Source organism: Erpetoichthys calabaricus, chromosome 12, assembly GCF_900747795.2.
Source record: "Erpetoichthys calabaricus chromosome 12, fErpCal1.3, whole genome shotgun sequence".
NCBI classification, from domain to species: Eukaryota; Metazoa; Chordata; class Cladistia; order Polypteriformes; family Polypteridae; genus Erpetoichthys; species Erpetoichthys calabaricus.
The window spans coordinates 1,089,184-1,112,881 of NC_041405.2; the positions used below are offsets into that span (position 1 = coordinate 1,089,184).

The 23,698-nt window shown below is 45.7% G+C and overlaps 2 protein-coding genes across 2 annotated transcripts; both read right to left on the reverse strand.

The window, feature by feature from the left end:
- Positions 1-230: 230 nt before the first annotated feature.
- On the reverse strand, positions 231-7,334 carry LOC114661622 (sulfotransferase 1C2-like). Its single transcript, XM_028814753.2, has 8 exons — positions 7,181-7,334; positions 4,151-4,356; positions 2,096-2,224; positions 1,913-2,010; positions 1,683-1,809; positions 726-820; positions 465-645; positions 231-392 (listed from the first exon to the last, which is right to left on the reverse strand). Exons 1-8 carry the CDS (start codon positions 7,297-7,299, stop codon positions 280-282), a joined length of 1,068 nt encoding a protein of 355 aa, XP_028670586.2. The 5' UTR covers positions 7,300-7,334; the 3' UTR covers positions 231-279.
- A 7,444-nt stretch (positions 7,335-14,778) lies between these two features.
- On the reverse strand, positions 14,779-15,957 carry LOC127529830 (uncharacterized). Its single transcript, XM_051934770.1, has 2 exons — positions 15,419-15,957; positions 14,779-15,225 (listed from the first exon to the last, which is right to left on the reverse strand). The coding sequence occupies exons 1-2, from the start codon at positions 15,890-15,892 to the stop codon at positions 14,956-14,958; spliced, it is 744 nt and encodes a 247-aa protein (XP_051790730.1). The 5' UTR covers positions 15,893-15,957; the 3' UTR covers positions 14,779-14,955.
- Between the last annotated feature and the right edge of the window lie 7,741 nt (positions 15,958-23,698).

Consider the following 23,698-nt stretch of genomic DNA (forward strand, 5'->3'; position numbering starts at 1 on the left):
TAAACACACAGGAAAACTTAAAACACGCACACTGGTTCACCTCTACAGATCCCAGTAGCACATTCCCATCTCCGTTATTGCTGAGCTACGGCCAGCTGACCCCACAAAGCGCTCAAGATCAACATCTCCTTTTATTATTCAAGAACTTCACAATTCTTCACGCTCTGAAGGCCCCTGTGAAAGGCGCTGGGGTTTCTTTTTCCTCCGTTTTATGTGACATTTTAATCTCGATGATCTCGTGGATTTGTGTTGGGTGAAATCAGCAGGCCGTCTTCCAGCTCAGAGCTCATCTGTCAAACGCAGCGAGGTCTTGGCCATACGCCGCCGGTATTCCTCCTCAAATCGCTCGTTCTGGGCCACGGTGAAATGGTTCTTCCAGTCGCCAACTTTTCCTAAGGAAAAAACAGTCAGAAATGAAAGCCACGAACAAGAAGAATGAATCGGGACCCCACAACAACTCTGACCTTTCCTCATAAATGGTGAAATCTCCTGGTTCATCAGATGTGAAGGTACAATGGAGTAGTTAGTCATGGGATTGTCCTTCATATTGCTGAATGCAATGTGGTCCAGAATCTCGTTGATCGTGGTCCCCTCGAGGGTCTTACCCAGAAAACGCGCCACCCTCTCCACCTCCCGCACCGGGTCCTGACACACCAAACAAGGAGACATTAGAGGATCAGAGCCTTAGAAGAAAGGGTCAGGTGGACAGACAGACAGATACTTGCCTGGACAATGTCCTCAAAAAAGACGTAGAGGATCTGGTGACGTTCCCTGATGTCCCACCAGCCAATCACATGATCAAACCAGGAGCCCCAAGCCACTGTTAGACAAAATCAAAGAGGAGAGTTTAGTCCGGCTATTGTGAGGGGTCTGACGGAGGAGATACAGGAGGGCATTATGACCACCTAATAGGGCAAGTCAGAACTACCACTCATTCATTTGTACAGTGAAACATTTAAAATGAGAAATGCTGAAAATGAGATAGATGGGCACTTGAACAAGAGTGGGGTGTGTGCACTGCAATGGACTTCTCACTCTCCTATGGTGGCTCCGTGTCCTCTGTCCTGTACGGCCATCATGGGCTCTGTGCCCAACAACACCCTGTGCCGGAATACGCCAGAAATTTTAACGAAACCCTCCAAAACCTCTTGGTGACATGAAAGTCCCCATCCAAACCTCCATTCTATCAAGCACATGTGAAGCCACGGCTAGCAGCAGACTAGAGATGAGACTGTGAGGTTTGTTATGATAGAAGACATGATAAAGAAGACCACATGGAATAAATAAGCAGCTGTTTGATGCACAACACGTCACAATTCTGGCACTCTAAAGAAGAATGAGGTGAGCGTCTTTGAATTGTAGCTCTTGAGAATGGCAGCATGTGAAGGTTAAGTAGCACGTGCTGGAAGAAAATCACTCCACTCTGACCCCTTGTATTTATCTATCTATTATATAGTGCCTTTCACACTATCTATCTATCTATCTATCTATCTATCTATCTATCTATCTATCTATCTATCTATCTATCTATCTATCTATCTATCTATCTATCTATCTATCTATCTATCTATCTATCTATCTATCTATCTATCTATCTATCTATGAGGAGAGTTAAACAAGCTGACCCTTCTGAGTGAGGACACCGAGGTTCATGGCTGCCTTTTTCTTCAAGTCTCACTCACCATTTCCAGACAGGTAGCTTTCAAAATATTCTTCCCAGCTTCCAGGATCTGGCATGCCCAGATTCATCTTATGGAAAAAATAATAAGAAACAAGGACGTCCTTGGCATTCCTGGCCACATAGATGATCTAAACATAAGAATGAGAGTTGAATCGCTGGAGCTGTCAGTTCACCTGAGAGCATTTTGAGAGAAGGCCGACTGAGGTACCGAAGCCAATCAGAGTCCCTTACCTTACAGTCATTGTCCCAAAAGGACTTTGGCACCAGGTTCACTGGCAGATGAGTTTTCACAAGTCGAGGAGACGGCATATTCTCTAGCAGGTCCACTCCTGTCGACAGACAGACACAGACATATTAAGTCCCTGGAGCAGACGCCATTTGTTCTAATGATAAGGTTTTGATGCTCGTTCTTACCAGAAGGCATCATATTGGCGGCCCCCATCTCTATAAATGGAGACCGAGTCATGCTCAGCTGATTTTTAATTTCTGCTGTGACTCCTTCCTTGCGGATGCAGTCCACAATTTCGATCATCCACGTTGTACCTAAGAGCACAAAGAGCAGGTAAACATTTTTCACGACAGCACCATATGACACGTCTACTACACGACACACCACAACTCCTGAGTACGACAAATCCTAACGTTAACCACAATCTAAGGGTGACTTATGAGAACAGCAGCTGAGGTAATACTGAGAGAAGCACAAATGACTGGGCGTGGCCTGAAGTGTGATTGGTTATCAGATATGTCCAACTGGAGAGGCCCGTCTGTGGGGCGGGGCTGTGGAGAACTGTGGCTCAATTCTCCTCCAGCCAGGATGAAGCCAATCCAGAATAACAAATTGAAAGTCGCCACTCTAGCACGCCCTAACCTTGACCACTCTGGTTCAAAATCTACATGGTGACCCTGGAGGGAGGATGGCTCACTGGTGCTACTGGTCACCCATTTGAAGAGTTTATTGCATTTTGCCTTTTGGCAGCAAATGAGGTTGCCTTGTGGTACCCCAACTCTTTATGACTTTACATTTCCATTCTTTTCACAACTTCACCTAATAATCCAGCATTTCTCAACCTTTAAGTATTTGCAACCTGAGTTTTCTTAACAGTTTTAATCGCGCCCCCCTAATGTTTTTTGAAACCCTAATAAAATTTTTCCCTATATATTTTGCTGCCGATACACCGCTGCAAGTTTAAAATTTCCCTACGAATAGCGAAATTACACCACATATGGCAACATTCACGCCCCACAGTTTGAGAACCGCTGTAATAATCTGATTGTAATCTTTTATGGTGGAACCCCAAGAGACGGGCCACCCTAACGTCACCCTCAGCCTTAATATTCCGAAGCTCCTGAGTCCTTCAGTGGCTCATTGATGTTTGCAGAGTGCAGTTCTTTGTACTTTTTTTGGGTTCCTGGATTGTTACTTCTGTTCTTGGAGTTTGATTACTGGATCACAGATTAAGATTTGGTGCTGTGTGTTGCCTTGTTCAGTAAAAATCTTTTTGCCTAATTAGTTGTTCTTTTGTTTATAGAGATACATTCCTCTTTAATAAGTTTGTTCCCTTGAAAGGTATTTTGGATTATTTTGAGACATTAAAGATATCTTGAAGTTTTAGGCCCATGTAGGCCGAAGCCAACCTGTAAAGTATTGGGATCATGGCAATAATTTAAATGTTGGTCTAAACTGTAAGAAGGAGTTTCACTGTCGTTTGTCCAAGTGACAACAAATTAGAGTTTGAGCGGGCAAAAGTGATCCAACATGCCAATTGGACCAGACCTCATTACGTAGCGGTGCATCCAATCTGGGTGCACACCTTGGGGCCTTTTCACCAATCAAGTGTCCCTGTGCTCAAATGACCAACGTTGCTGAATGAAATGACTGAGTCTCTGCATACCGAAATGACCAAGGGGGACCGTCCCTTGCTTGATGAATTGTTTGAATCTCCACGCATCAGGGGGTTAAATAACGCACAGCAGTAATCTACACGCTGCATTGTTAAAATACGATCAGCTGTCTGTTATGGAGCTAAGCCACCCAGAGGCCTGCGGGGGACTTAATCCAGGCTTGTCATCACGTTGTCTTTCTGTCTCTGCTGCCATCAGGGAATGACAGATTTCTAATAAAAGGATCAGCAAGAGAGAGATCCGAAAAAATGCCAAACAAGTGAACCGAAGATTAAGTGAGATTGGAAGCGAGAGCAAAACTAGAAGAGGAGAACAAAGCGAGCAAAATGATTTGAAAAGAAAGTCACAAAGTTGGACAGATGAATGACCTCTCGAGGACCTACTTGTACCAGGAGTGTCACCTCCAAGGGTCCACAGTAACTACATAAATGCTGACATGGTGTCAGAGGAAACTTCCTAGGCAACTGAAATCTCTGTAGCTCTTTTCTTCATTGAAGAATGAAGTCCTCTCTGAGAAGATCGAGACGTTTCAGCTTTGGCCTTCTGCGTTTCCCGTCATCTCACCTGCTTTGGGATACGTTGCTATCAGCACATCGTCCGGCTTGGCCTTGAAGTTTCTGATCCTTTCGTTGTACTCAAAGAAAACCGAGATCATCGGCACCCCTTCAACATCATAAAGCACCTGACGTTCCATTTGTGGGGGGCATTCAGATTTTTCTGCATCCTTGCCCCCCTCGTTGTGGCTTTCTGTTTGTGTCTGAGGCATTGAGCTGTTGTGATGGAGAAAAAGAGAGTTTTTAGTACAAACGTCGGTGGTTCAGACCCCTCCCTCCAGCAGCCATGAAGAAGACCACCCTGAAGAACACGTCACCAAAGATAAGTGAGACGGAGTGAGAGACAGCGAGCGTCTCGCTTGTTACCCGAGACCTCGAACTCCTCAGTCAGACCTGATTGGCTGTTCAGTTGAGGTCTGTTACTCTGTCTGCTTATGAAGCCTTGTGATTAAACGCGGAGGCCAGGCTGGCACCCCAGCCATTACTGGGACTCTGTAAGTCACTCTGTTCCGCCACAGAATTAAAAAGGCGCTTTATAACTTAGATAGTGAGAGAGAGCTGAAGGCACAGTTTAAAAATGAAGCAACAGACACAACATAACTGATAGAGAGACACAGTGAAAGGCGCTATATCTCTATATATACTGTATATAAAATCCAACATCTGCCTGTCTGTCTGTCCGATTTTCATGCGAGAACTATTCAATCTGTTTATTTTTCTATAATTTGCTTGAACATTCCAGTTGATTTTGCGAATTCTCTCATCGCTGTAAGTATCTGAGTTCACTTGCAGAGCTGATTTATTGGCGCGAATCCGAGAGAGCGGCTGTGGACCAAGGGGTAAGGTAAGATAAGTGTGAAATGTGCTAAACCTGTAGGTGATGCAAATCAAATGCTCTTATCATCATCACTGTAGTGGAGCGTTAAAAAAGTGAGTTATATCAATGATAAATATTTTATATTTTGATTTTTAAAAAGGGGTGGCACAGTGGGTAGCACTGCTGCCTCGCAGTTAGGAGACCCAGGTTCGCTTCCCTGGTCCGCCCTGCGTGGACTTTGCATGTTCTCCCCGTGTCTGCGTGGGTTTCCTCCCACAGTCCAAAGACATGCAGGTTAGGTGAATTGGCGATTCTAAATTGTCCCTAGTGTGTGCTTTGTGTGTGCTTTGTGTATGTGTGTGTGTGCCCTGTGGTGGGCTGGCGCCCTGCCCGGGGTTTGTTTACTGCCTTGTGCCCTGTGTTGACTGGGATTGGCTCCAGCAGACCCCCGTGACCCTGTAGTTAGGATATAGCGCGTTGGATAATGGATGGATGGATGGATTTTTAAAAAATTAGCTGTAAACGTTTACTGGCTGTGTTACTCATCTAACGCTGGTTGAAATCCAAATAATCAACACCGACCTCAGTGTTACCGTTTGCGTGCAGTACATGTGTCTCTGCGATATGCCATTGGGTATGAGATTCATAAAAGCTGTGTTTATGACAGCTATGTAATGTTTATGATGTGTCACATGTTGGAATGACAAAGACATAGCAACCAGCTGAGCACACAGAGAGACCAATGCTTATCCTTGTATTAAAGCAGATAATATTTAAAGGGAGGAAAGCTGAGTAACCAGTTGCAGGTTGAGCACATTCATGACCCTGCTAGATCAGAGCCCACTTTTATCAAGTCATCTGTGGTGGAGACGAGTGAGTTAGTCAAAGTGGCCCAGGTGCCTTCAGTTTGTATGAGCTTACAAGTCCATCCCGCCAGTAAGAAAGCCTAAACTGGAAGGCACGTTTGAGCCCAAGGAGTCACCTTGCACCAGAGTCATAGTGAAACAGGGCTGGATGAACCCTGGGGGTCACTCTGTGCCCACTGGCCCCCAGAAGACTGAGAAAGGTGGACCAGTATAAATAATAGGCTCCCCTCCGTCGGGTCTCGGCGCTCTTCTGCCTTCCCTCTCAGCGTCACCAAAGTAGAGGAGCTGCAGTGTCCGCCACCCTAATGAAGAGACCATGCAGGATCAAGAGACTGAGCAGAATAAGGTGGCATGTCACCTGGTAGCTTGTCACACAGGCCACCATCATATTATTTATTATCACTCATTTGAATTCTGCTTCCTTATCTCTATATATACAGACATGTGCCGATTTAGGGCCAAACAAGTTGAGGCAACCAGTACTTACAGCCACAAAGCACAGGAAAACAACTGGGTTACAATGTGCTAGAAATGACCAAAACCAGCCGCCTTATTATTATTATTATTTCACAGGACCTCTTATGTCTTCTGACTCTCGGAGGACACTTTGAGGCTCGTTTTGATCGGCGCTGCTCCACATGGCTAATTCTTGTGCACTCGGTCCACTCTGCCTTCCTACTCCAGCGTTTCTCGACCTTTATGGCTTTTTAAATTCATTGGCGACCCATTAGCAGCAATTGCAAGTCAATCAGTGGGTCCCACTTGATAAAACTAACTCATTTAGAAACATATCACACGACACTTCCGATCACTTAGGCGACCCGTCATAAACCCACCGAGACCAACTCCTGACCCGACACTGGCCCTACACGGACCAATACCAGCAGTTAAAGAATGCACCCCAGTGACCCACAGAGTCTCCATTACAAACACGACTTACAGCCAAGTGGCACATGACTGTACAAAGTGAGGGAACATCCAGTGGCCAAGCCTGGGTGTAATGTCGTCTGGTGTCCACAAGAGGGCAGAAATGTCCAATGAACTGAGGAAACAAGACCAAAGCTCGAGTCCTGGCCGCCATCACACAGGCCGAGTTCTGCTGCTCTCCATCTGTTGTACCCTACAAGGCCGTCTACTGGCCATTAAAGATGTCTGCCTTGTCCACATATTGGGAACCTCTTCAAAGCCCACAGAACAACTTCATATGCAGGGAGAGCTTCACAAAATGAAGGACGGTTCTATGAGGAAGCACGCAACGCAACAAAGTGCCAATACAGAAGCAACATCTTTGAGAGCGAACAAGACGGTCTCGACAGGATGGACGCCATTTCAGTCATCACGACGCCCGTTTGCGCACCTGTTAATTCCGAGGTTGGCCTCCGGTCCCGCGATGCCGTCACTCGCAGAGGTGCTGCTGCCACAATGACAAAGCAAACGCTTCCTACTGCCGCACTTTGTCCATCTCTGCCTTATCATCACGGCATTGCTACCACGCGCTCCTGACTTTTCACTCCCATTTGGGCACAGTCCATTTGGCGCTGCTTCACATCCAGGCCTTGATCTTTCCCCCTTGTAAAGTGACTTATAAACCCATTCATAAACACTCCGCAGCAATGTGGCGACATGTTGTTTTCAATGAGACTGTGCCAAGGGGCACTCGAGCTCGCCTCTCTCTCTCTGTTCTCACTGGAAGGGATCAGAATGGCCAGTGTGAGACCACCTGCCGCTCTTTAGCATGAGACGTGGACGTAGCCCACTCCCTGCCCAGTCAGTACCCTCGTCGGCTCTTTTCCGTTGTGTAGATGTGACCTGCTTAGTGGGCATTTGGATTCCAAGTGCAAGGATTCCTTAGCCTGTCCGCTCTTGAATGGAGCAGGGGGCAAACAGTCTCTTTTTACTAAATCAAAGGCACTGTATGTATATAACAATATATATTGTGGCCATCAGGGGGTGCTCCAGCTCCCCAAACACCCACCACAGACAGGCCATGGACACAAATGTAAAATAAATGAGAGTTTTTATTGTGTGAAACTCTTCTAAAAGAGTTTTCCACAGCACAGGCCCAAAGTTACAAAGCACCAAGGAACATGGCACTCTGCCAGTCTTTGTCTTCCGTATCTTTGTCTCCTTCTCTCTGCCTCCTCCAGTCCCCCTGGCAGCCATCATCTGCCACCTCCCAAGTCTGGCACCTCGAGTTGTGCCAGGCAGCTCCTTCAATCTTACACCTGGAAGTGCTTCAGGTTTTCCAAAGCTGTAGCTAGGAAGCACCTCCAGGTGAGGTGAGAGCCTCCCCAGACTGCGGGGCACCCCCTGGCAGCACCCACAGAACCCAACAGGGCTGCCAGTCGAACAGTTCCAAATTGTGTGGTGCCCTGTGGGAACCGGTGTCACTGCCATCTAGCAGTCTGGGGGAGACAATGCCCCATACATGCTGTCTACTCCATCTTTCCATGGTGAGAACGTCCCAAGGAGGTCCCACACTACATATATATATATATTAGGGGACCCTCATCCTCCTCATGATTTTAAGAATAGCACCATAATCTGCTGTCCCCAGGCTAATTTTGTCCGAGTGCCAATACAGATATAAGGTGCAGAATATGGGGACAATATGGCCATGTGGGCCTCCATCTACATGAAGATAAAATAGCTAGAAAATTTGAAATAACAGCAAAATACGCCACATTTTTTGTTCTATGAATAGAATAACGGCACATGTCAACACTTAATAAGTGTTCACTGGCATTGATCAGACATTAAAGAGACAAACAAACACTGCGACAGGACAATAAATGTGTGTCCTCATTAGTCACCAGTCAACACGCCTGCGTCTTCTCACGTTTGCTGTCTGATGACGATCAGCGGCTTGCAGCACGTGCTTCATTTCTGGCTGATGAAAGGAAGTCCAAGGCAAGTGTGACTCCTCGCTCGGCACAATCGTTTACGCCATGTAGCGCCCGAACGTCGCTCAGTGATGATGTTTGAAATGATTCTTCAACAGTGCGGTGTGAAAATGCAGGGTTTGAAAACGAGCGACCACATCTGCTAACATTGTGGACCGTGAGATATCACGTGGAAAGGAAGGTTTGTCAAAGCCACTTCCCAATCGCGACATGTCAGCGTATGTCTGGCTGCATGGAGAGAAGACGGTTGGCAAGAGACTTTGGTTCATTGATTGGTACTTGTTAGGCACAAATTGGTTAAATATCGGCTGACCCTCACAATAATACCATGTGGTCATGGGGCTCCTGCAGTCCGTCGGCTCGGAGGGTTGGCACTTGTGACGTCTTCCATCCATCCGTCCGTTCAGTTTCGCAGTGAGATCAGTGCCAGGCCTTTTCTACTTTTCTCGTTTCTGCTTTTGTCTTTGGTTTCCCGAAATAAGAACATCCAAACATGGCAGACAGTCGGGTGCCATTCATGCACTCACACACTCACAGCCACATTCACTCATATCAGGTCAGACGCTAAAGTACCCAACATGCACTGCAAAGCTCTTTAGGAACTTGGTGCCCAATTCTGTGCCCCTCTGCCCTTTTCTCTCCATTAGAGCAGCAAGCAGCAAAGAGCAGTAAGGTGAGAAACAGAAAGTGTGGAGTTGAACTTCTGATTTACCGCGTGGTCAGCCCACCAGTGACATGCAGCTAACACAAATGGTACCAAGTAGCCCCTTAGGTCCTTCTCTGTTCCCAGGCTCACTTTCCATACGGGACCCCGCACACTCAACCCTACAGACCTCTAATGGCAGGAGGCCCGCTGACTGGGATTATCCTTCATTTCCACTCCTCCTTTACTTCAGCCCAGTTTGCCTCCAGCAGAGGACTTCACAAAGTCCAGCACTCGATGACGTTAGAAAACAATAATCAGACAGAGATATTGAGGTAAAGCTTTTACATCTGCTGCTTTTTATTTATCGATGTAAGACAGAGTGGTGGAGATCAGTTTGAAGGTAACATCGCTGACCCCTTAATTAATAAATCCATTGTGTTAATCGCTAGAACATGCGTGATGTCAAAGCTAACAGACACACCAGCTTTACAGAATCGCCCAGTCTCAGAGGTGCCATCTGCTGGTCAGGACTCTAAAGTACACTTTACGCACGATGACCCTGTGCCTTTGTATCGGGTGACACCAACGCATTGTCTTTCGCTCAGAGTTCATCTGTGAAGCGCAGGGAAGTCTTGGCCATGCGCTGCAGATATTCCTCCTCAAACCTCTCATTCTGGGCCACCGTGAAGTGATTCTTCCAGTCTCCAACTTTTCCTAAGGAAACATTTGGAAAATCAGTCACCAATGTCGGCCCTCTTTGAAGCAAAGACTTACAGCATCTCAAGAGCTCTGACCTTTCCTCATAAACGGTGAAATCTCCTGGTTCATTACGAATGAAGGCACGGTGGAGAAGTTAGTCATGGGATTGTCCCTCATGTTCCCGAATGCAATGTGCTCCACAATCTCATCAGTCGTGGTCCTATCAAGTGTCTTACCAAGATAGCGGGCCACCCTCTCCACTTCCCTCATTGGGTCCTGATGCGCCAAGGAAGAGGACATTAGAGTTGTCACAGAGTCACTCAGTACATGAGGTCATGCAGGCAGACAGACAGAAACTCACTTGGACAATGTCCTCATAAAAGACAAAGAGGACCTGGTGACGTTCCCTGATGTCCCACCAGCCAATCACATGATCAAACCAGGAGCCCCAGGCCACTGTAAGTCAAAGACAAAGAGGAGAGCTTAGACGGGGCAGCAGGAGGAGCAGCAAAAGGAATACCGTATATACGCTCACATATAAGTCGGGTCTTGAAACCCGAAAACTCGATCATAAAATCAGACCCCGACTTATACGCCCGTTCAGAAATGCGACACTTCATTTTTTTTTTTTTAAGATCTTCTTGCCTCCTCCAATCTCACATCAGTTTCTCAGACGCATTGAATTTTGTCGCAGTCACCAATTTCTTTCGCTACTTCAACGACTTTTAATTTCAAACCAGCTTCATATTTACTTCTGATCGAACGCTCCATCGTAGATAAGGGATGCTCTTACGATAAAGGTGTGTGAGGGGGTGAGATACAAAAAGCACAAATCAGTGCAAACGTTGCTTTGGCACCCCGTCGACAAAGTAAAAGTTTCTGACGCTCCATGTTGGGACGGTTTTGGCCCGTGTCGCTGTAAAGATGCAGAGAAAGAAGACCTTCAAGTCAATTTGAACTCACTAGCCAACATGCGGCACCCAGTCTGGTCCTGTTCACAATTAAAGAAGAGCACAGGGAGAGTACAGCACCACCCTGTGGTGGGGGGGGAGAAACTGCGATTAAAGTCAAATGTCATCACATGCACACCTGGCCTCCCAAAGTCAAAAGTCTGCCATGGCGGTGATGGGACGCCAGGCACACAAAGGGTGTGATCAGTTCAGATTCAAGTACTCTTCTACTTACTGGCCTGGCAGAGGATTTTATACAAAGTGACTTACTAAATCGTGTACAGCTCCATCTGGGGGAATGTCTGGGAACAGGTGGGACAGGGCAAGGTGACAAAATGGATCATCACAGGTGAGGAACTCCGAAAAAAACAACAAGTCATGGGTTACAAAACCTAACAGCTCAGTTAGAGAGAAAGTCACCAAGCAAGAGGGTCTCCCAGCGCTTCTCAGGCACACTGAGGGGGTCCACAGTTCAAACGGTCCCACCGGCCGGGAGCTACACAAGAAGAGCCTGGACTGCGATGGAACGCCACCTTAGACGCCATTCAACAAGTGGTCGAGAAGGAGTAGAGGACCCCATTCAGAACTCAGAATCCATGAAGGCTGCGTGGAGCAATGGAGCACAAGGACACCACAGGATAGACAGATGATGAAAATGGGCGACAGAAAAGAGAATCAAATAAAAGCACGTGACAGACACTCCACAATGTTAAATAAGAAGTGCGCAAGAAAAGATAAAGTGATGAGACAGGCACACGGGAAAGGCGCTATATACATCAAATGAATTATTATGATTATCACTATAGAATATTGACTATAAAACTGCACTGTAAGAGTTAAAGAGATGTGACAGACACACGAGAAAGGCGCATAAAAATAAAATGTATTATTATAATCATTATTATTATTGTACAATATTAAATATAAAATGCAGTATAAAAGATAAACAGATATGACAGCCACATGGGAAAGGTGCTACATATCTAAAATGTATTATTACTATAGAATATTAAATATAAAATTTCGCTATTAAACTTAAAGAGATGTGACAGACACCATACGATATTAAATATGAATTTCATTATAAAAGATAAAGTGATGTGACAGACACATGGGAAAGGCACTGCACTATATAAGTAAAATGTATTATTAAGATTATCACTAAATAGTATTAAATATGAAATGTACTATAATCCTCTTTAATAAGATCCCTGTGTGCGTCCAGGTGTCCGTGTGTGTGTGTCTTCTGGTGAAGTGCGCATGCGCGGGGCACGGTGCGAAGCGCGATATTACTGTCAGAGAAAGTTACAGGCGTTTTACAGAAAAACAAACCAGTATTACTGCGAGAGGAAATTAAAGGTACACAATACAGTGACGCATATTACAGCCACATACAAGCCAGTATTACTGTCAGAGGAGATTAAAGGCATATTACCGACGCGCACGCCTGTATTACCGTCAGAGAAAATTAAAGGTATAATACGGACGTACAAGACAGTATTACTGTCACAGAAAATTAAAGACACACAATACACAGCGGCAGCCCATGAAGAACGGTCAGCTCAGCAAGTAAACCTCAACAAAAGAAAGGCTGAAAGAAAGAAAAATACGACCAACAAAAAGAATGAGGTCAAAGTCCCTTGCCATTTAATATAGACTGTTCCTACTAATGTTCATGCGCTACTGTTCTAGCACCCGTTATTGTAACGGGCTTAATGACTAGTAGACAGATAAAGAGATGTGATGGACACTACACAATTGATAGAGTCATGTGAAAGGCGCTATATAATGAATAGGAGAGGTGCGTTTTGTCTTATAGAATTTGCTTATCTTCCCCCAACAGCCTCCCCATTGTCCCCTCAGTACTCTGTGCCATCTTTCAACCTCCTGCCCTCTACAGTGCCCACCTGATTCTCTGTGACCCACGGGTCCTCTTTGGCTTTCCCTCTGCTGCGACGCCGGTCACTGACACGTCCCTCAAATCCGTACTTTAAACCGTCTGGCCATTTTATATCCGATATGGCAGCCATGCAAATGGATGCCCATTTGCTGCAGGCATTTGGCATCGGCCCATTTGTATATTTCTTTGTAACAGTTAGGAGACTCTTTGAATACCAGTGGGGCAGGCGGGGCTCACATGCTGCTATTTGCATTTCTGATTGGCCAAATAAATCATCATAGTTGTGCCCACAGCAGGGGCCCAGGGGAACGTGGCAGATGTGGGGTCTCAGCTGGGCCCCCTGCTCATTTCTCTTGGCCGTTAATGCGGTACAGTGCAGATCTCACTTGGGCTCGATGAACGGATGAGCAGAGCACCATTTAAATAGTTCAATCTACTGTATATAGTGCCTTTACCTAGTCCATTAAGTATAATGCCAGTCTGCTGTGCCCTGATCAATGTCTTCATTTTAAAGCTGTATCCAGCATTAACTCCAATTCCAGAGCGGGATCATCCACAAAACGTTTTCCTGTGGCGTCTGACAATGGCACTGTGCTATTGGCCAGCAGATGTTGCTTCGGCACTTCAGAGCAGCTAATCCAGCTGAAGCTAAGTATGTTTGAGTTCGGCCAGTACTTGGATGGAAGACCACATAGAAAATATTTGAGTGGGTGTTGGTAAGGCCATCAGGGGGCACCTACGCTGTGGTCTATGTGTGGATCCTAACATCCCACTGCAGGGACGGTGGCATTGTACTGAAAAAATGGCACCGTCCTTCAGAGAAGACATAAAAACTGAGGTCCTGTGATCATCAAAGGGTCTCTGGTCATCTTTTCGAAAAGCGTTGGTGTCACCCGATGTCCTGGCTAAATTGCCGACCAGGACCTCGTCCATTCTGGCCCCCTAATCACCCCTGTCTCTAGCCGCCTAACTACCTCTGTCACCCGACATGGCCTAATATCTAATTGGTGGAGAGCGTATTGGCACAAGAATGGGTGCCATCACATCCTCCTGGTGGATGAAGTGGCTGCCTGCTGTCCATGTAAAGCACTTTGAGAAGTGAGAAAAACGCTCTAAAAATGTCAAGAATTACAAACTACTGTGTTATTTCACAAGACTATTGCATTATTGTGCAAAGACATTGCCTGCCGGGGTCGGTAATAACATGGTGCGTGCAGAAGCTCACTGGAGTCGAATCTTAAACGCTGATTGACCTGAAAGTCACATTCACTCGGATTTTTGGTACTTTTCTATTATTGTGACGCAAGACGGAAAACTTATGAATTAGGCACCTAATAGGAATTTTAAGATTAGGCACCCAAGGGGGAGAGTAGCATTAGGGACCCAGAGGTGACTATGCTCACCCCACTAGTATTTGTGGTTGGGGAGGCCAGTCTTTGTGTCACAATAATAGAAAAGTACCGGATTATTTTTTTTACCTAAAATTTGTCAAGAAGTAAATGAAGAATGGTTCTCCTACGGCATCGCCGAGCAGACACACCTTTATCTCTCTGATCCAAGTCATTCTCAGCCCACCGAGCACCTGAAGGTTTCACAGGACCCTAGGGATCCACAGAACACAATTTAAGACTCTGAGCTGAAGGCAGTTCCCTTGGATCATCAACATGAGACACAACGTGAGGCCTTTCTATGAGAGTCCAAACTGCCAACGCTTGTAATTTAATGTTTTTTTTTCTCTTTTTTCTTAAATCAAGACCTTCGTAATATTAATAGAGGAAGGAAAGTCCCGTTTGTAAAAGTGCGTCTTTATTTACAAAACTGCTGAAGTTCTCTTTTCTCATTCACTGCTATAATAGACAGCAAACTGAAACTCCAACAAGTGGTGCGGTTTGCAGTAACCCACTTGTGCGGGGAGCCTCGGGGGTCTCGCAGATCATGACAAGCTCTCACCTGTGGTTCTCCTTCTTTAAAGTCCCCGTCCCCGCCTGGCTCTCGTACAGGTCCTGTTCCATCTGGAAGAGCAGCTGGTGGATTTTAAATTTTGCCTGAGACCTCTGCTGAGGTGGACATTTCCTGAGCATGTCTACCACCATCTGAGCAAAGTTGGGCTTCCTCGCCGGCGTCTTCTCGCTGCTCTCCGATCCGGTCAAGTCTCTCGAGCCTCGTCTGAATGGGCGAGAGATTCACCGTGAGCAGCGTCTGCCCGGTGCGGTCATAAACCGCGGAGGTGCTCGGTGATGGGGCGGCGGCTGGACATTCGCTCGCGCTGCTCACGTCGCTTTTTGGATGATGGGCAGGTGGGTTCTGAAACGAAAGGCAAAGAAGTACATCGCTACAGGTGTCAAAACGAGTGAAAGAATCCTCGCAGCACTTTAAACTTTCATGCCAACCAAACGCGTTGTTCGCTAGCTGAGTTTCAGCGCCTCGCGCCCACTTTTTATCTGCACGGTTCGCCATCCAGTGACACGCCGTTAGTCCCCACGCACGTTTCTCTCACCTCGAGCGCTGTCAAGTTGGAGGGCGTGGCTCTGTGTTTGACAAACGCCGACAGCCAGCCGAGGGCGCTATAAATCGGAATCATTGCAGACCCGCTTCCCGTGGCTCCGCCTCTGCCTTTAATCCGTTTGGTTTTCACGAACCGGTCCCGCAAATACTTCCACTTGTTTCGGCACTTGGCTTCGTCTTTGCCCCGCGTCAGCGCGATCTCCTTCCACGCGCTGTGTGTGACTTGGACATTTTTATAGTCTTTGCAAGAAGAATCATAAAGGTGCCTGTAGCGCCGAACTTCCTCGCACAGCCGAACCTCAAACGCGTCCATGTGTGTTTCAGGCGGGCACGAAGCGCGCACGCTTTTACACGTACACGCGGAGCCGGTTTTTATTTTTTTCTTTCCTCTGCACAGTATGCACATGCGCACATTTGTGCTTGGCCGGAGGAGGCGCGTCCGCGCGGGCGCTCGTGCGCGTGTCATTTGCCGTGCGGACGGACGGCTGGCCGCGGTGGTCGTTTACTGAAACGCACAGATTTTCTGCTTTCACCTTTTTAGTGCGCCTAGATGTAACTATTTTAAAAATTAAAATTACTTCACAACAGAGTTTAGTTTTATTGTGTATGTAGATAGCCCCCCATGATCCTGTAGTTAGGATATAGAGGGTTGGATAATGGATGGATGGATGGATGGATGTAGATAGCCCCCTCTGCTCGATTCTTTTTGTTTTCGCTGTTGTTGTTTTTCATTGTCATTCATTGTATTCCATTACTTTTTATAATGTTGATCTGTTAACTTATTTTTTGTTTAATTTTGCATTATCTGTTATTCTGTATTACCTTCAAGGGGCATTGAATAATTTATCTACCTGACTTTTGGTCAAACCCACCTCAATATTTTTCAGTGTACGCCCCCTGGATTCCAACACACTTGGTCCATTTAACACCACTGGAATAGAAGGATTTATCTTGGTCCCCCTGCCAACTCATTACCGCCTCCTTGAAGGTTATTATCATTGGGAAATCTCCATCCACACAGGAATTGTTTTCAAATGGGACTGCATGGTGGATGGTTATCCTCGGTGAGGTCACACTTCCTCATAGCAGTCCTTTTTTATTTTGGGGACGTGTGGGACAGTGCATTGAGGGGACGTAGTAACACACCTGCTGATGGTTCACCCGATGGTCTTGTGTGATGACTTCATAGTGGAAGCGGTGGACTCTCCAGTGATGGCTGACTTGTGTGGCGTGCATTCAAATAGCAGAACACCCTTTGGATCCCAGAAAACCGTCGCCATGACTTTTCCAGCCAAGTGCAGCATACAAACTTTCTTGGGACTCAGGGACCCCTTATGCTTCCTTCCATTGCATCGACTCTTCTTTGGTTTCAGAGTCGTGGTGGGGAAGCCGCATTTCATTCCCAGTAACAATCTGTGAGAAAAAAAGTCAGAGGGGGATTATCGAAGAAGGTCTAAGGGGTTTTGAGGGAAAAATGAATTTATACAACTTAAACAGAAGGCTGCAACATACGAGAAAGGAAAAAAGCGAAGGGGTCAGCAGATATGGTGAAGGTGCAGCTTATACCACCCCATATATAACACACACACAATAAACCCGACAAGAGTTTTACAGCACCCCCATTTTTCCAGTTTTTCTTGATATGTAAGGAGCTCAGGTCCGGTGAATAACATGAAAGAAATTAGCGAGCAAACTCCCAGAAGGCACCGCTGTGCGTCACCGCTGCAGGGGTGATGAGGCCATGAAATTACAAGTTCAAAGGGAAATTAAAAAGCCCCAAGGAAAGAAGAATACAAAAATATTAAAATGCTGAATGCTTTACTTGCATTAAACAGCGAAAAGCCTTACCAGTACACTTAATAGTTTCAGCCAGTTAAATAATTATTAATTAAATAATAATTAATGTTAATGTCTGCTCCACTGACAGACTGAGGAGACCCCACACTATGTGACTCTTCAATTCCACCCGGGGGGTAAACGTTAACATTATACAAAGTTATAGTCTGTTATACCTGCATTGTTATCACTCATTAATTTAATATTGTTATTATCAGTATGCTACTGCTGGAGTATGGGAATTAATAAAGTATCTATCTATCTATCTATCTATCTATCTATCTATCTATCTATCTATCTATCTATCTAATCCTGCCAACTACGCTATCTATCTATCTATCTATCTATCTATCTATCTATCTATCTATCTATCTATCTATCTATCTATCTATCTATCTATCTATCTATCTATCTATCTATCTAATCCTGCCAACTACGCTATCTATCTATCTATCTAATCCTGCCAACTACGCTATCTATCTATCTATCTATCTATCTATCTATCTATCTATCTATCTATCTATCTATCTATCTATCTATCTAATCCTGCCAACTATGCTATCTATCTATCTAAAGATGTATACAGTTGTTCAGCCATCCCACCTCTTGGGAGATCAGACCACATCCTCGTGTCCCTTACTCCTCTTTATGTGCCACTTGTGACGAGGCAGTCAGCCACTGTCAGGTCTATGACGGTGTGGTCAGAGGAAGCCAGCGTAGCTTTACAGGACTGTTTTGAGGCCACAGATTGGGACGCTCTCTGTGAGCCTCACTTGGAGGACACTGATGGTCTCACTGACTTTGTCACAGAATACGTTAACTTCTGTGTAGACAACACTGTACCTTTAAAATCTGTATGCTGCTTCCCTGACCACAAACCATGGGTCACCAAGGACATTAAAGCTCTTCTGAATGAAAAGAAGGGAGCATTTAGGTCAGGTGACAAAGAAGCAATGAAGAGGGTACAGAAACAGTTGTCTGTTAAAATAAAAGAGGGGAGGGACAGCTGTAGGACTAAGCTGGAACAAAAGCTGCAGCAGAACAACACAAGAGAGGTCTGGAAGGGCATGGGGGCAATTACTGGTTTAAATTCAAGCTGCTAGAGGACTGAGTGCGGCAGAGAAAAGACAAATGAATTGAACCCATTTTTTAGTAGGTTTGACAGCCTGCCTCAGTCCAACCTGCCCTGCAGCTCCAGCTCTGTGGCTGACGACGTATCCCTGGACACCACCATCAATACCTCACCTGCTAACTTTTCCCTCTCCCACCACTCATTACAGGTGCGGTGAATCACCATCTCCTACCCCTTCCTTACCAGCTGAACACACAACACTGACACAGCCAGATCATCCACCACCTTTACAGAAGACCAAGTCGTGAGAGAATTACAGAGACTTCATTCTGACAAGGCGGCAGGCCCTGATGGCATCAGCCCAAGGGTGCTTAAAGTCTGTGGTGTACTACTTAGGATTTTCAAACTTAAGCCTGAGTGTTAAAAAAGTGCCAGTGCTATGGAAAACATCTCATCTGCTTCCTGTTCCAAAGAAGGCACATCTTGGTGCCCCTTCTGACTACAGGCCAGTGGCGCTCACCACACACATCATGAAAGTCTTGGAGAGACTAGTCCTGGAAATACTTCACCCCCATGTTCAGTCAGCACTGGACCCTCTCCAGTTTGCCTACCAGGCAAGGATTGAAGTCGAAGATGAAATCATCTACCTGCTGCACCGTGCCTACGGTCACCTAGACAAGTCAGAAGGAACTCTCCGGATTATGTTCTTCAATTTCTCCTGTGCCTTTAACACCATCCAGCCAGCCAGACTGGGGAGTAAGCTATCGGAAATGCAGGTGGATGCTCCCTTAGTTTCAAGGATCATGGACTATCTGACGGGAAGGCCACAGTCTGTGCGGCTACAGGGCTCTGTGTCTGACACCTTGCTGTGTGGCACTGGTGCTCCACAAGGGACAGTTCTGTCACCATTCCTCTTCACCCTGTACACTACAGATTTTAGTTACAACACAGAGGGCTGCCATCTGCAGAAATTCTCTGATGACTCTGCAATAATTGGTAGTATCAGACATGGAGATGAGATGGAATACAGGAAGGTTAGGGTTTAGGGTTAGGGACAGTTTTGTTGACTGGTGTGAGCTGAATCAACTGCAGATCAACACCAGTAAACCTAAAGAACTGGGAGTTGATTTAAGAAGATCATGATCTCCAGCCTCTCCCCTGTCTATTGGAGGTGTGGAGGTGGAGATCGTTGAGGAGTACAAGTATCTAGGGATGCATATGAGCAATAAGCTAGACTGGTCCAGGAACTCGCTGGCCACATACAAGAAGGGACCAAGTAGGCCTACGCAAGCTCAGATCTTTTAGTGTCAGCAACACTATGCTGCAGATGTTCTATAACAGCGTGGTGGCCAGTGCCATTTTCTTCGCTGTGGCATGCTGGGGGAGCAGCATGAATGTGGCAGACATCGGGAGACAAAACAAACTAATTCAGAAGGCTGCCTCTGTGGTAGGAACTGGAGAAGCTGGACAGCTTGGAAACTGTGGCAGATGAGAGGATGTTGTCCAGGCTTCAGTCTGTTATTGAAAATGCTAATCAGCTTCTTCATAGTGTTGTGGTTGGACAGAGAGGCGTCTTCAGCTGTGGACTGGCCAGCATCAAGTGCTCCACTGAACGTCCCAGCCCTCCTGTCCCGGTCGCTCGCCCACACTGTCAGTTATTACCCTTTTTCTTTATTGGATATCCAGGTACATTTTTTTCAACATACCATCTGTTCTTGTACAATAAATTGTCTTCTCTTCATATGAGAATAACCTGATTTGTTCTCAAATGTGCAACATTAACTTAAGGTGCAACACTCTGTACTTTAGTTTGATGCTTACATTTGTTATACTTTATTTATATTTGCGTGATTACTTTATACTTGCTCTTAGTGTAACATGTCCCTTGTCTGTTGTTAAGTTGTAACATAAGTAATTTCCTTAGGGATTAATAAAGCCTTTCTGATTCTGATAAATAAGAAGACAACAGGCACATTTACAAATCGGATATTTTTCAGAAATTGGGAAATAACCGACCAACAAAGATCATATCACAGAAAAATTTTAAAAATCATTCCATACTTTTATTAAGCTGATCGGACAAATTCTGTTAACTGTGAGCCGTTTGGTTTAGTTTGCCTCCTGAACGACCCGACGGAAGGAACTTTAAAAGCCGCGATGGAGCCCAGCCGCCGGTTAGCAGACAGTCGCCGTAACGTCCGGCTAGGAAGAGCGACAGTACGGCTGAGTGACATGGAGGGAACTTTACTTGTGCCCAGGGGGAGATTTAGCTTTTTAAAGAAGCTCTACAAAGAAATAAATAGGTGGATAGATAACTAAATACACACACACACAGCAGAATGACCAAAAACTAAGAGAACGTCTGCCTTGGCCACCACTAATTTGTTCAGGAAACTCTTCTGTCCGTCGCATTCCAGTCTTTGATTGGTGATTATCTGGAACTTGAGTAAGGCTTCATCAGAGCGGATTGGGGTGGTCCCCCTTTGAGAACTGAAGATGACTGTCAGAGCGCCTCCACTGAAGATGATTGTTGGTGGGGAGGCACCATTGGCAAATCTAGCATGTTAGAGCCCAGGGTGGAAATACATTATCATGTAAAGCCGATCATTTAGGCAGCCCACTGCAATTCAGTACACGACCCACTGTGACCCACTATAATCATGAAGAACAGGCACTCACCACCCTCCAGTGCCATCCAGTGCCAGCCTGTGACACAGAGCAGGGGTCACCAACTCCGGTCCTGGAGGACCACCGTGGCTGCAGGTTTTCATTCTGACACCTTTTTTAATGAGTGCCCTGTTTGTGCTGCTAATTAACTTCTTGTGAATTCATTTTAATTGACTTCTCTTTCTAGATTTGTTCCCCTGAATTTCTTCATCGTTCCTCTAAATTGCTTCATTTCGTTCCTTAAATGGCACCCAAAGAGAAATTAAATGTGAAGTGAGGGAGCCAACAGAAGACCACCTAAGTCAGGGCCTCAAACTCCAACCAGTCACTTCATCAGGTGCCGATTCTTGTTGTTAATTAAATTCGTTCTTTAATTCCGTGGCTCGTTGCTGCTGTCATTGTACAATAGCAGACATGTCCGACATTGTGGATTTTCTCTTTTCTAAGAGCTCTGGGGACCTGAGGAGATCAGCATTCCTGAGACCTTCACCTTTCTTTATTTTCAGATATTGTGTGATGGTCACAGTTTGCTGGTCGTGTTTTGGTTCATTTTGTTTCTCATTATTGTTTGGCTGCTAATTAAGGAAAAAGAAACAATTGAGGGGTCCGAGTCTTCAAGAGCGAATCAATTACAATGAATTCAAAAGAAGTGAATTAGCAGCAAAAACAGGTCACTGATTAAGAAAAGGGTGAGAATGAAAACCTGCAGCCACTGTGGCCCTCCAGGACCCCTGATCTAAAGAGTGCCTCTGCATGAAAGCCCCACCAGGTACTCGACATGTCCACTAGAGGGGGTACAAACATCAAACCCTGGCTAATAATAACAAAGGGCAAACACGGCCTTCTGTAGCACAAAAGTAAGCTCTGAAGAGCTGAAGGCAAAAGTCACAGAAGGCAAAGCGTTCAACACAGGCAGTCCCAGAAGTAAACAGGGACCAACATCCAAGAATTCACAAAAAGTACCCAAAAAACTCATCAACACCACAAGCACCTCCACAATGAACCGCAGGGGACTGGGGGTTTTCCTCGGCCTTTATAGGGTTGGTAGGCAGGTGGCATCACCCTTTGGTAGACCACCCAGAAAGCACACAGAATGAAGAAGAAGATACATGGAAACTAAATGGCCAACAAATCTAATGAACAAAATAAACATAAAAGAGACATTTGAACCCAAGCCAGGGACGGAACTCTGGCTGAAATATAACAGTAATACATTTGCAGACCTTTTTTTTACCGGTTCTCACTTATTGAGTGTAGTTTGTCAAATTTATTCCTTTAAAATCAAATCTACAGCACAGTAAAATGTGAAGAACGTGATGGGGTCTGAAGCCTTTCCTAATCCGCGACATACTGGCACACTGGCATACTACATACACGGTATACTAATCCTTTCCTAATCCACGGCACACTGACCTTTCTGTCTGTTATGTTGTGTCACATATACATGCATGCCTGGGGACCTCAGGTAAGCAGAGCACTACCACAGCTGGACAGGAGGGGGCACTGCCACTGTTCCGTCTCTTGTTCCTTCCAGTGCATCACCTGGAGATGACACCAAGTGCCACCCCTGCCAGGAATGGACCAATACAGGAGCTCAAAAATGAAGGTCGACAAGCTGAGATGGGACATTGTGGTTTTTTTTTTTGTTTTGGTTTTTTTTTGTGGAGACTTGGCACCCCAAAGACTATAATGCCTACCACTTCTTCAGTTCCCAGTAGTGACTGGCACGTTTGTCATTAAACCTGTTTAGATACAAAGATCTGAATCAGCCTGACTTCCAGTTCCCGGCAGGTTCATTCACAGAACACATTTTGAAACTTTCTAGTAAAGCAGCCTTCCATCTATGCCACCAAGCACCATGCCCCTTGCTGCAGAAGTGAGTCTTACTCACAAAGGACACATGCAATCCACTGAGGATTTGGGAACTTCGGGAAGACCACCCCAAATCAGAGTGTAGATAAATGGGTGCCATCTTTGTGATAGTCAGAAGCTTTGAGAATAAGCCAGATGATGGGTGGATGGCATCATAACCCAAAATAGGTGAGACTTGGAAGCAGAAGGGTGACCATCAGGGGTGTGGGTTCCATTTTAAAACAAGACTCGAAGCAGCATCATCTGATTGTAAGATCTCACAGGTCTATGGTGGCTATGTGGTATTGTGAACGAGGCTCCTAAGGGACTGGAATGGAATGAAAATGATGCCAGTCTTCAAATGAATTGTGTAAATGGATGCCCCCCTGGTAAGACTGACAATGTGAATACTCGAAGGCTAAACTAAGTGTGCCACTCTCTTAAAAATTAAAGTGTTTCCTCACAGAAAATCCATACGGGAGCCTTGTTGGGCCATCGGTTCCAGATGTTTAACACTAAAATAGCCGCAAGTGGACGGTAGCAGATTTGTGAATCCCACTGGATTCCTGGTTTAAAAAGGATTTTCGTTGCACAGGTCTACACAGGCTCAGTCCCCGTCTTCTTGATCTGTTGAGCCCTCTAAGTTATCTACTGGACATTAAATTGATGCTCTGCTCACAAATCCAAAACCCACAGAGCCGACTTCATATACCAAAAGGCCCGTGATGTAATGGCTGTCTGCCACACCAAAGAGGCCAGTCAAGTGCCGTTTTTAGGAGAGTTGGTGTCCTTTCGCCGCTCGATCCTGCTGACTTGGACGTCTTGCTTTTTTTCTAGCAGGTAGGC

Coding starts and splice junctions, on each gene's coding strand:
- LOC114661622 (XM_028814753.2), bottom strand. CDS start 7,299: ATGATAAGGCAGAGATGGACAAAGTGCGGCAGTAGGAAGCGTTTGCTT. Junction 646..725: donor TTTTTGAGGACATTGTCCAG/GCAAGTATCTGT, acceptor TTGGTGTGTCAG/GACCCGGTGCGGGAGGTGGA. Junction 393..464: donor TTCACCATTTATGAGGAAAG/GTCAGAGTTGTT, acceptor TTTTTTCCTTAG/GAAAAGTTGGCGACTGGAAG.
- LOC127529830 (XM_051934770.1), bottom strand. CDS start 15,892: ATGACACGCGCACGAGCGCCCGCGCGGACGCGCCTCCTCCGGCCAAGC. Junction 15,226..15,418: donor CCAACTTGACAGCGCTCGAG/GTGAGAGAAACG, acceptor CTTTCGTTTCAG/AACCCACCTGCCCATCATCC.